Source organism: Glycine max, chromosome 6, assembly GCF_000004515.6.
Source record: "Glycine max cultivar Williams 82 chromosome 6, Glycine_max_v4.0, whole genome shotgun sequence".
In the NCBI taxonomy this organism is placed as follows: Eukaryota; Viridiplantae; Streptophyta; class Magnoliopsida; order Fabales; family Fabaceae; genus Glycine; species Glycine max.
Window position 1 is genome coordinate 9,845,740 of NC_038242.2, and position 12,911 is coordinate 9,858,650.

Sequence of the window (12,911 nt, forward strand, 5' to 3'; positions counted from 1 at the left end):
AAAATAGTATTCCTAAGTTCAGCACTCCTCCCATTGAACTTTTCACAAACTGAAGAAGGAAGAGTGAGAAAAAATAACATGGAATAAAATACAGAAATAAATCAAATCAAATTCTTAACTATACCAATCTTCTAACAATCTCTAATCATATTTTTCACCATTAAAAGCATAAATAAATTGATGCAAAATTATTTTAATTTAATCATTAATCTAAAATGGAAGTCTTCAGTATACAAATATTTTTGTTCGTATAATAATCTCATTCTACTTCTTGAATAAGATTATCTCATAGAAGATACATGAAATCCGGCCCGATAAAAAAAAATTCATATTTCCCCTTTTTTTTATCTATCTAGATATTTTGTACATGCTTATCTGGTAGGGATTGCATGAAAAATAGTTGGGTGAGTCTAATTTATTCCTGCAGTCATAGATGGTAATTCAACAGGTTCACATAACACTTTGACGTGTAATTAATCCGACAAGGGTGAAGTAACCCATAAGAATGTATTTGTGTGATGGACTTCAGTTTCTTGCACTCGTAGGCATACATACAATATATACAAATTAATCTAGTCTGAATTCTAATTAACTAGTATAGTATATATTATTATAATTATTGAGTGTGCAATATTTATTTGATTATATTATAGGCCCACTGAGGTACGGTTCGTTGGCAAATGAGTGGCTTTGTTTGTTTGTTTGTTTCTTGTGTCGTAGTTTCAGCCAAAAGCGACATCCCCATTCTGCGCTTGTGATATATCTCCAAAGTGGTATAGTTAGTGGCTCCAGAAAATGACACTTCACCTAACTACACACAGCTGCCCTGTTCTGTTCGTTGTCCGGTTTTACTTTATCAACGCTTAAATTCCTTCTACTAATTATGAACCAATGTTTAGTCCAACATGCCTTTAGTCAATTTCCTCACACAACATGTGTGCAACTTCAAGAATGTGGGCTTTCATTACCAACTAGAAAGCCCATAAACAAAACCCACACCAATTAAAATTCAGCACAAAGGTTATGCCGCTCCTTTTCTATATTGTGTTAATTAGAACAACCTGCCAAAAAAATAAACCCATTTAATTGTAGTTTAGCACGTTTTAATTAAAGCTATGTTATTTTTACTCATTTTTCATAATATTTCTTTGTGCAATATATCATACATCTTATCTTGCAATTCTATTCTATCTCTTTTATAACTATCTCTTTCTTTAACTATAAAAGAAGTTATATAAAACTAGCGAAGATTTTTTTCTTCTTTTAGTTATCTGTTCTCTGTTTGGAACCTAATCCAAATTATGTGGCCCTGTCCTTTAAAACGTGATGGGATGCTCAAATGAAAGTCGGTGAACATTTGTACTATTTGCCGTCATTATGTTTAACTAAGGATACCACTTTAAATAAACCATTTTTTAGTGTTGGTTAATTGGTTACTAAAAACAGATCATGTGACTAGTTATGTACACCAGGCATGCTTAATGCCTTTTCTTGTTGTCAATTTGCCATATTGCAAAATTATTTTAATTTGTACAATTAAATTGTACTGCTATTTTTTTAAAAAAAATATCAGAGGTAAAAGATAAAAAATGTAAGATAAATAAATCATTAAGAACATAAATAAATCAATTGATATAGGGAGTTATTTCAACTTAACAAATAATTTTATATTTAAATTTTTGATACAATTGTGTTAAATACGTCAATAGTAAGTAATTCTACTTAGATCAAGCAAGATTATTTCTTGTAAAAAAAAATATGTGTGATATCTAAAAGATAGATGATGTAATAAAAAAATAGTATTGTAAAAACTATTATATCAATAATATAACTTTAAAATAGTTAGTATCAGGTTATTATTGTATATTAATACATAAAATGACATCTTACCTACCGGTACTTAGAACCCATTAAGGAACGCAAATTAAAACATGGTTCCATACTAACATCATTAATCTATACAAACTGTCCTTGAGATAGTGATAAATATTAGATGTATGCATACATATACTACTTAATCAACCTCCCACTTTCTATTTTCCACGCCAACTGATGCCGCTGATCTCACATTGATTGCTTCTGCCGAGTCATGTGTCTGTCTAATCATTTTCGGTAAATTGGCGCAGATGGAGAAATTAAGGACCGGTGATGAGTGTTAACAAATTAAATGGGAGAAGTCTGTGTAGTGCAACAGAATCATATGTAAAAGCAGCATAGGTTTTTAAATAGTGTGAGATTTACCTATTTTCTGTCAAATCAAGAAAGTGTAGTTGTTTAAAGAATTTGTTTTTAATTGTAAGATCCTTGCAATATTTATTAATAGCTGCCTGTCACTATTTCATGTTAATTTCATAACAAAATTTTGACCTATACTTTTATTGGCTTCCCAACCACGAAAACGATATTTTAAAAAACAGCAGGCTTTTTTTTTAAGTGCCAAAATTGAAGAGGAAACGAAGAGTATAAATCATAATAATACCTGCATAGACTTTATTCTAACAATGTTTTCATGATATTATAAAGTGAACTAATGATTTTTTAGAAAAGTTACAGTGATTCGTTGGCGGAGCTTTCCCTTCATTATAACACGTGTACGCTAACAGACACCACGAGAGAGAAAGAGGAAAAAAAATATAAATAGAATAGAATATGAAATGAAATGATAAGAAAGGAGAAATAAAAAGAAAAAATAAATGTCAAATAAACATCAATACTACTCTCTTTTATTATCATTCCCTTCATTTGTCATGCTTTGGCTGCTCCTTTTGTTTTTTTTTCTATGGTGGCAGGGCTGTAGTCGTGTACGTTTTTAATTTGGCGGCAGACATCCGATTTCTATCCTTATAATTTGAATTTTATGTAGATTACTTTTAAATCCGTATCTATAATCTTTTGGATAAATCTGATGAAGAGTTTGTGGTTTGATTTTATTAATTAAAGATAAAGATGTATCCTGTTCCAAAGCAGCATCGATTGAATTTTAGTTTTCTCATTTAAAATTAATGATCGCATGTTTTGGCCATACATAATCGCAAGGATTTTAGCTTAGATTAGCTGGGCAAAGTTACAGATGTTAGAGGTGTAATAAAAAATCCAGGACTAGGAAAAAAAAAACTGTTTGAGCCAAAATATTATCTGGACACCCTAAATTTAATCCGAAAGACAAAGACATAGTACGTGTTTAAGTTAATATATCTTATTTGAAAACACTTTTTTAATATCTTTTTAAAATATAAACAAATGTTTTTCCTAACAAATTTCTCCTAAAACAACAAAAAGCTTTTGTGAAAAAAATCCTGGTTATGCAATGCTAATATACTTTTTCCTATATTATAGCCCACAATGATAATATATATGATTACAATTAATCAACAAAAAAATGAATTCTGGAAGATTTTTCAGCTGATGGTGCAAATTAAATGGGAAGAAAACTCTTCACTACAAAACCAATTTTCTACTTTTTGCCTTAAGGACAAGGCTATTGCTTGTGGGGATGGTATAGAACTCAAATTCAAATGACCCAAAGATCTGGTGGCAAATATGAGCCTCAAGAAACTTTCCATTTGAAAGATTTATTACAAAAAGAGGTGTAGGAGATAGAATCTGTCTTGTGACAGATTTATATGAGCAATTATTTTATGTGTAATATGATTGTACACAGCGATCAAGTTTAGTTATGTGTATTTTATGTTTGATGTGGTGATAGATAGTTATTAGGTTCAGTTATGTATTTTTAGAAGTAGTTAGTGTATGTCTAGTCTAATTGTGGGCAGTTATTAAATTCTATGTCAGTAATTATTATGTAATATTTGTATAGAAAATAGCCTGTAGTAAAGGAGTGGCGATCGAGAGGAGTGTATCTCAGAAGATTTTTGGACAAAGTTATTCTCTGTAGGAGTTGTTACACCTCTAGGATAGCTTCTACTATAATTTTCTATTCAATTAGTGTGTTAATCATCTCATTATAACACACGTAGAACTAAAACAAGAACACCTATGCTATACATATCGTGTCTTGTATTCTAAGGCCGGATTGAAGGGGGTCGATGTAGATCATCAAGTCTTTATACATTTCCTTTGGGTAGAAGTTCATATACACTATATATAATTAAGGCTCAACCTCAAAAGGTACCTTCTACTGAAACTATAATATCTTATGCTCCATTAAGATTGTTATATATAGAGAGTAAAAACAAATAACATAAAATTAATTATGTAAAAAAAAAACAGATTTGCTTTTTTTCCAAAAAAATGATTTTAGTCTTTTTGGAACATTTGTGTCCATTGGTTCAAGGGTCTTTCACTATACACAATTGATCTATTAGGGTGATGTATCTTAGAAGAGGAATTCATCATATTTCAAGTACTAGAGTAAGGGCATTTTCTTTATTAGAGTGCTTTACGTACTTCAACTTAGCCTTTTTTACACTTATCTTTAAAATTGCTTTATTTTCATTCTGAAATATCATTGCTACCTTGCGTTGGTTATTTGATGATTGATTGTTATTCTCCATTCTGTTTCTCTAATAAGATATAAACCCAATTCAATACTAGTCCTCGGTCCATAAGGGCTTCCAAATCTTCCTCTTGGGCTTTAATGTTTTTACCGAATCATCAGATGGGCTATTGCTTTCTGCACTCCCATGTTACTTCCTGCTGTAATATTTTTTAATCTTCGGAAGGAAGCCGATAAGGGAGTGTATTTCAGAATGTAATTTTACATTCTGATGAACATTCTAGAAGGAAAAAGGGAGCCCACCATCAGTGGCCTATGAAAATAGCCCATCAATTGGGTGAAGTGGATTAGGAAGCCCACTATCAGTGGCCTATGAAAATAGGGAGGGGGCTGGAAGAAAATAGGAAAACAGTGAATCCAAAAAGGGGGTTTTGCCTATTTTTTGTATCCATCGTGTTCTTTAATTTTACGTTAGCTTCATAAGACTTCAACGCGTTCACTTTTGACTTTCATGACCAAAAAATTACATAAAAAAAAATGCGTATAATTCGGATCAGTGCTTATCATTGCCACTGGCTCACTTTAGAAACATAGTGTCTGCAAAATATACAGCGTTTCGTGGTCAGAGGCAACCTAATTTCCATGTGCTTTCTTTCTTTGTCGAGACGACTTTTATTTAAACAACAATGTGAATGCTGATTTTAAAGTTCAAATGTGGTTGGTTTGGTACAACCCAAATCTTGAATTTTGAACAAGACTAAGGTTTTGAAAAAGGTTACGTTGTTATCAATATAGCTGCTGATGCTGAATACTAAGCTAAAATTCTCTATGACCGCCGCATTTTTTTAAAATGGAAATATACACAAAAAACTTAAAAATAATAAATACATTATTGAAGGAAATTTCAATGAATTAGCAACTCTCTACTCAAACACATCACATTAACAACTATGTATCTGTTTATAGATCAATCGAAAGAAAAAATTAAATAGAACTCTTGTGTAATGAAATCTAATAAAGTAAAATTGAAGGATATAAGCAACGAGTATAATAATGATCGAGAGACAAAAATAATGAATACCTTTATATATTTAGTAAGTTATGATTATTTGCTTATCTCGCAATCCAATCCCCCTGATTTTGTTTATTTGGATAAGATGGGGCCAGACGATTAGGACTTCATATTATTAAAAAGTAAAAGTAGTGGACATTACTCGTTGGAGGCATTGTGCAATTTCAACTGTATAATGATTCTCGTTAATAATTATTAACTTCTGATTGATGACTCATTTGATTCGTTTCATACAAGAGGTTACGAAACTACTACATACACTTTCCTCCACCATTAAAGTACAAGTCTACAATACATCTATTTCGTTTATTTCTAAAAAATAGTTTTTGATTAAAATATATGTTTAAGAATTTAATAATAACTAAATCATTTGAAAAAGGAAAATCACAACCGCCCCATAAAAATTAATGTTTTAACATTAAATCTCGACGCCTTAATTAACTAAATAACGAGCCACTTGATTTATTTGTCTCTTGATAAAACCAACCAAGTTTTGACTATATTGAATGCATTCTGCTAAAAAGAATCTTATTACATCATAAAGTTATATATTTTTATAAGGACTAATTATTGTTTTAGTATGTCAAATTATGGGATATGTTTTTTTCCTTCAAATAAAAATAAAATTTTTAATCCCAAACTTCAAAAATTCTTTTAGCCCGTCCGTTATAATTTAAGAGACTAAAAAATATAAATTTTTATTTTAAAAAAAAGACTGAAAGAATAATCTCAAATTTAAGAGATTAAAAAATATAAATTTCATTTGATGACTGAACAGATAATTAAACATTTCTATAACATACCACAACGCAACTAAAATATAATTATATAAATAAGGAGGGTTTTATACGTCTTTAAGCTACTTATCATACTCAAGGAACATATTACTTTCACCGTTGTTGAAATGTTGTTTCATCCTTCGTTCCCTCTATTATAAAAAGAGCAAGTGTGTATGTAATGAGCCTTTGTGAAATTGATTTTAATTTAAATTAATTTTAGAGTGAAATGACTAATATTTTGATTTTATAAAAAAAATAGTAGTAAAACTTAGTTAAAACACAAAAATTTCTTCACTTTTAATTCAACTTTACACAGTATCAATTTTTCAAACCAAACACATAATGTACTTTTTTAACTTCTAGAGTAATACTTTTTAAAATAATTAAGAGAATAGTATAAGAAATAAATAAATATAAGGTATGTTTAAACTTCTGATGAGCTATGGGATCCAATTCATCTAGTTTTATTCTGTACAAAAAAAACTCTTCACCTCAATCAAAAATGTATCTTGCCAAAATTGAATCTAGATCCTGGCTGCAAACTCTAGTTATATGCAGCAAGTAAAGTCCAAACTACGGAAAGAAGACGCGACCCTGCGAAACTTTGACTTTATCAATGAGTACAAAACCCTTCTAATTTTATTTTATTTGGCTATTATTATAATATAGATAGTTGCAACATTCCTATTCCATCATATTCCACGCCTACAAAAAGAACAGTGACGTTACATGACGTGAGATCCTACGTCAACATCCACAGTAAAAATCAACTCTCACATACATGCGCAAATTGACCGTGTCTCAAGCAAGTCCCAACATTTTTGTACGAAAAGACCAATTTGCCACAACAATTGTCAACAAATCATAGGGGTTTTCAATGTCGCGTGAAGGATGAATTAGATGCAGGAAGGACAGAGTAGGAATTTCAATTGCCATTTGCACCATTGTTTACATTTATTATTATAAAAATGTACGTACAGCATTTGAAGTCAGTATAAGCATGAAAACAGAAATATATAGAATGAAAGAAACGTAGGGGTAAAGGTAGACACAATAATGTGGTAAATGCAACCAAATCTTTGATGAGTTTTCCACTTTGCTTACCACTTGCGAATTCCAGAAGGTTTTTTTTTTCAAAGTAAATTACAAACCAAACTCCTGTTAATAAAGAGAATTGTTAAAGAATCAAGAAATAAAAATATTTAGTATAATAAAAAATAAAACTTAATTATTTTTTAAATACATTAAAATATTTAATAAAGTATAAAGTATGTTATTTATTTTTCTAACAAATATTATTAAGATACTTGTTAGGAAACTCTTTGGTCTTTGCCTAGCACTTGTACTTGCAACAGGAAAGAAAGACACGCGTACTTGCAGCAAGAAGAAAGACTCACAGGATTTAGATAAGACCTACTACCCCTTAAAATGAACAAAAATCATTTAGTGCTCATATATACCTAAAGAGAGAAAGTAAGAGAAGAAATAGAAACATAGATGTGATAAATAGTAGTATGATGCAATAAAAAAAAGAAAGACAGAAAAAATTAGAAGTATTAATAAGATATTTGCACTATAGCATGTGTTAATGAATCATTACTCAAAAATAAAGTCCACCTAGTTCCTACGTCTGTCTCTCTCCTAGTTACAAGGTATAGTAACAGGTGTAGTGTCCGAAGAGGATCCAGGCCAGTTAAGATAATTAACTTCTTGTCTTAATTTATTAGTGTGAATAAATATGACTAATTTTCTTCTTATTATCTATACTATAACTTTGGATAATAAAATAAAAAGTTTAGAGAAAGTCCCAAACAGTACATCTTAAACTTTATTTCCTTTTGTAAAGTTCAAATTAATCAGAGAGATGAACAACGAATGGCACTAAAAAGTACTAAATAAAGAAAGAAAAATGCTCCTAAGAAAGTCGTTTTAATTGCTTTTATCTTTCAACAGAGAATATATATATTTTTAAATTAAAATAATTCGTAATATAATTTAAACGTATCCTTCAAGAAATATGGAGTGTAATTTCCTTCCACTGTTTTTTAAGTTGCAGAATTCCTCTTAACTGGCTTCCATTTTTTGGTCCAATCATTATGAAATTCAAAGGGTTGTTTTCTTCATTTCTATACAGTTACTTAACTGTGTATATAAGTTTCCAAAGCTCCCTCTTGTTAACATTGGCTTTTGTCTTATTTGTTGGGTTTCTATCAACCTGAACTCCTAATCCAACAAACTTTTTTTTATTTAGAAACCAACCAAGTTGTGTTATTTCTATTTGGTTTGGCTATATCTCTATGGCACTAGTCAAAGACCTATGCTAACCTTTTCTTCTCCCTCTAAATACAAATTCTGAGATTCATATTCATCCGTCTGTGTACAAAATGGCAGGATAGGAAGACTGCTTCTTGGTTTCTAATTTCACAGGTACACTTCTTCTCTGTGGTGATTGATCTTTAGTTACTATCTACATAATCTAGATGATATGTTTTAAATACTGCAACTTGGATTCCTCCTTCTGATATAAGGTATACTATCTGTTGCAGTCCTAGTGAACTGATTGTCAATCAGCAGCAGATGATACATGTTATAGCATGATGCATGCATGTGATTGTAAAAAATGTAGAAGAGGGGTTTAGTTCCTCTTCTTAAACCATGTTTGTTGAAATTCAATCTTCTAAGGAATTTTTAATTATTCCTTCTATATGTCTCTCCTAAAGGGTTTTGTTTAGCCTTTCTTGTTACTATCACACTTGATCTATCTACTCGTATATTGGGCTGCAATTTCAAACAAGAACTGGTTATTGGCAGGGAGTATTGTTTTCTTTTTTCTTAAAAAATTTGTTGTTTCCTTTCATAGTGGATTTTGCTGCCCGGAGATTCTGCCAGCTAAAGACAAATAAAGATATAGGTGCTATCGAAAGGGTTCTGCGCATGGTTGTCACTTTTATCCAAGAAATCAAACTGAATTGGAACCTAGTTGTTTCACAAGTCTCTTAATAACATCTTATTTAGTATTTGCAGATGTAATTTCTGGCTACAAGAGTTCTTCATTTTCTCGTTTTGCAAATAAGGTTTAAACATTTAAGTTGAATGTCTGAAGAATCATAAATCAATTTTTTTTTCGGGAGCATTTAATTTGATTTCAAGAGTGCATTTGTTATGTCGATTGGATTTTTTTTACTTTTCCGATTACAGCAGAGGCCACTATGTCAGGTATTGGTCTTTGCTATGGTAAGGTGGAATTTTAACTGCCAGGTCAACTCATGTTTGACTGAATCCAATAACTAACTTTTACTTTTAAGAAAAAAGTTTGAAATTCATTCTGGTGGTTGGTCAAGTGAGATGGGATCATATTCGGTACTTGAACAATTTCAACCACGGTGGCTCGTCTAAGAATCAAATAGAACTAAATTCTCTTTCCACTGATTATGATTAGTTCAATTTTATAGATGGGAAAAGATACTTGCACAAATTATGTGAGAGATGTGCATAATCTGGACCATTACCTTTTTCAGGCAAACAATTTTGTCAATTAGAAAATAGTGAATTATCAAGGAGCTGATTTATGATGGTTTGACTATGTTTATCTGTTAACTGAGGCCACAAAACTCATAAGTGTATCTAGTATATATTTTTCATCAGAGTCATAGATTAATAATTCTACCTGAAAAGTTCATCGAAGTTTATTTTCTTCTCCTTTTTTTTCTCCCATCAGGACACAGTCATCCTAGAAGATTCAACAAGATTACATCACTGAGAGACTCTGCCTGGTTTACTATTTCTCAAGGTGAGAAAGAAAAAAAAAGTTATAAACCTCAACAGTTTTAATTTATTGTAGTTTTAAGCATTTTATCTTGCTAACAAGTCATGTTTTTTATACAGCCAAAAATTCACGTGAAGCAAATAACAGGCGAATCATGTCATTAGTTAGGTCTGCTGATCTAGCTCCTACATCATATGAAAATGCTAAGCTCTTCTCACTGAAGGGAACTGATGTTAGACCAGGCCTGTCCTCCCAAATTTTTGATCCTGATAAGCATAGGAGCATGTACATGACCGATGCTTACTCCGGCGAGGGTTATGAGAAGTACTTCCATGACTCACAAACAGAAGAACTGATAGAACCATCTAGTTCCAGCATCTCTGGAAGTTCAATTCACCCTGATGTAGCCTCTTCTTACCAGCTCAGAGCCAGTTCAGGAGCTTCTATGGTTGCCAATAACCCATCTGATTCTTCTTTCATGTCTACAAGGCATCATGATGCTTACCAGTCAAACTCAGGATCAGATTTGATGGAGAACGGAAGCCTGGATTCACGCGACGATGAAGGTCTAATGAGATTAAGACTAAAAGCACTGGAGAGGGCATTGCTTGATGATAGTGATGCTGGGGAGGATGAAGAGGAGGAGGAGGAGGAAGAGGAAGACATATTTGAGGCTGCACAAAGCATGGAAATTGATCCTGACATTGCTGAGTGGGCTGATTCAATGCATAATATGCTGCTCCATGGTTCACCAAAGGAGTCCTCTTCTTCAGATTCCAATACCAGCAGCATCAGCAGCACCAAAGAAATATCACAAACTTCTCAGACCCCCAAGAAGTTGCTTTATGAATGTGCTATTGCACTTTCTGAAGGAAATGAAGTGGAAGGATCATCTATGATAAACAATCTCCGGCAGATGGTCTCAATTCAGGGAGAGCCTTCTCAAAGAATTGCAGCCTATATGGTTGAGGGACTTGCAGCTCGCCTGGCCGAATCCGGAAAAAGTATTTACAAAGCTCTGAGATGCAAGGAGCCTCCAACTTCAGATCGTCTAGCAGCTATGCAGATACTGTTTGAGGTTTGCCCATGTTTCAAATTTGGATTCATTGCTGCTAACAATGCAATTACAGAAGCAGTGAAAGATGACATGAAGATTCATATAATAGATTTTGACATCAATCAAGGAAGTCAGTACATAAATCTAATCCAAACACTTGCTTCAAGGTCAAGCAAGCCACCACATGTTAGGTTGACTGGAGTTGATGATCCAGAATCTGTGCAGCGATCTGTTGGAGGCCTACGGAACATAGGACAAAGACTAGAAAAACTGGCAGAGGCACTTGGTTTGCCATTTGAGTTTCGAGCAGTGGCATCAAGGACTTCCATTGTCACCCCATCAATGCTCAACTGCAGTCCTGATGAAGCACTAGTGGTAAACTTTGCATTCCAGCTTCATCACATGCCCGATGAGAGTGTTTCGACAGTAAACGAACGGGACCAACTTCTTCGCTTGGTGAAGAGCCTGAATCCAAAGCTTGTGACAGTTGTGGAGCAAGATGTGAACACAAACACCACCCCCTTCTTACCTAGATTTGTTGAGGCCTACAATTACTACTCTGCTGTGTTTGAGTCACTTGATGCTACTCTTCCTAGAGAAAGCCAGGACAGGATGAATGTTGAAAGGCAATGCTTAGCAAGGGACATTGTCAATGTTGTTGCGTGTGAGGGCGAGGATAGGATAGAGCGGTATGAAGTTGCTGGAAAATGGAGAGCAAGGATGACAATGGCTGGCTTCACTTCATCCCCAATGAGCACAAATGTCACCGATGAAATCCGAAAACTCATTAAGACGGTGTATTGCGACAGGTACAAGATTAAGGAGGAAATGGGAGCGCTTCACTTTGGTTGGGAAGACAAAAACTTGATTGTTGCTTCAGCATGGAAGTTACCAAGATAATCAATTGTGTTAGGCGATAGACTCATTCTAGTATCAGTAATCTAGTGTTTGCTTGCATGCTTGTTTAGTCTGTAGATTACTTCTGATATTCCTATTGTGGTGTTTTCTTGCTTTTCCACATGTATACTAACGTACAATCTTAAGCTAATAACGAACTTTGATTTTATGTAAGTGCTTTTCTTAACGTGGCTGGAGGACAAGGGAGCAAGAAGCAATGAAGCTTATGCTTAAGCTAATGACTATTTTCTAGTTTGATAATTTGTTAAAATAAAAGAAATCAAATGATAGTTTGGTATATAAACAACCTTCTTCTAGTGTCTAGAAACCAACATTCTGCTATATACTGAGCAAACAAAATAACACAAGGAAACAAACAACTAAAGCATAACAAGGTTCCTGTAGATGGTATATATAGATACAGATTAGAGCCTACAACAGTTTATCTGTGAGGATGTGTGTTTTGGTGCACTGGTAATGTAGTAGTAATGCAAGTCAAGGGAAATATAATTGGATCTATTGGGATTAAAACAAACATTTAATAAAGACAAAGCACACAAGTGTAGTTTCTAGTTTTTACACAAGCATCAACATTGAGAACTCTTGAACCATTTTATCCCAATTGAATTCCAACAAACAATTCACTATCTCAGCTAAGAAAATGAGGTTTTTTGAAAGAAAAAAAAACAGCGAAAACATAAATATGAAAACCATCACTATCACTCAGTGCGTGAAAATGAAGTGAACAGAGAAGAGAAGCATTGTGAAATGGGAAAATAAAAGGGAAAGCTTAAAGAAAGTTTAGATGTACGTGGCTGGTGGTCCAGTCCACAGATATTGTATGTAGACTTACAGCATTTCGTTATTGCTATTTTCTGAATTAT

The 12,911-nt window shown here is 32.7% G+C and overlaps 1 protein-coding gene across 8 annotated transcripts; it reads left to right on the forward strand.

The window, feature by feature from the left end:
- Positions 1 to 8,386: 8,386 nt before the first annotated feature.
- LOC100798897 (scarecrow-like protein 1) lies at positions 8,387 to 12,201 on the forward strand. 8 transcript variants are annotated; one of them, XM_041016417.1, is made up of 5 exons: positions 8,400 to 8,734; positions 9,168 to 9,244; positions 9,323 to 9,381; positions 10,026 to 10,097; positions 10,193 to 12,201. In XM_041016417.1, the coding sequence occupies exon 5, from the start codon at positions 10,228 to 10,230 to the stop codon at positions 12,028 to 12,030; it is 1,803 nt and encodes a 600-aa protein (XP_040872351.1). In that variant the 5' UTR covers positions 8,400 to 8,734; positions 9,168 to 9,244; positions 9,323 to 9,381; positions 10,026 to 10,097; positions 10,193 to 10,227; the 3' UTR covers positions 12,031 to 12,201. The 8 variants fall into 8 exon arrangements, with proteins under 8 accessions (XP_003526668.1, XP_040872351.1, XP_014631848.1 ...); XM_014776362.3 differs by having other exon boundaries at positions 9,332 to 9,381; XM_041016415.1 differs by having other exon boundaries at positions 8,854 to 9,381.
- The last annotated feature ends 710 nt before the right edge of the window (positions 12,202 to 12,911 follow it).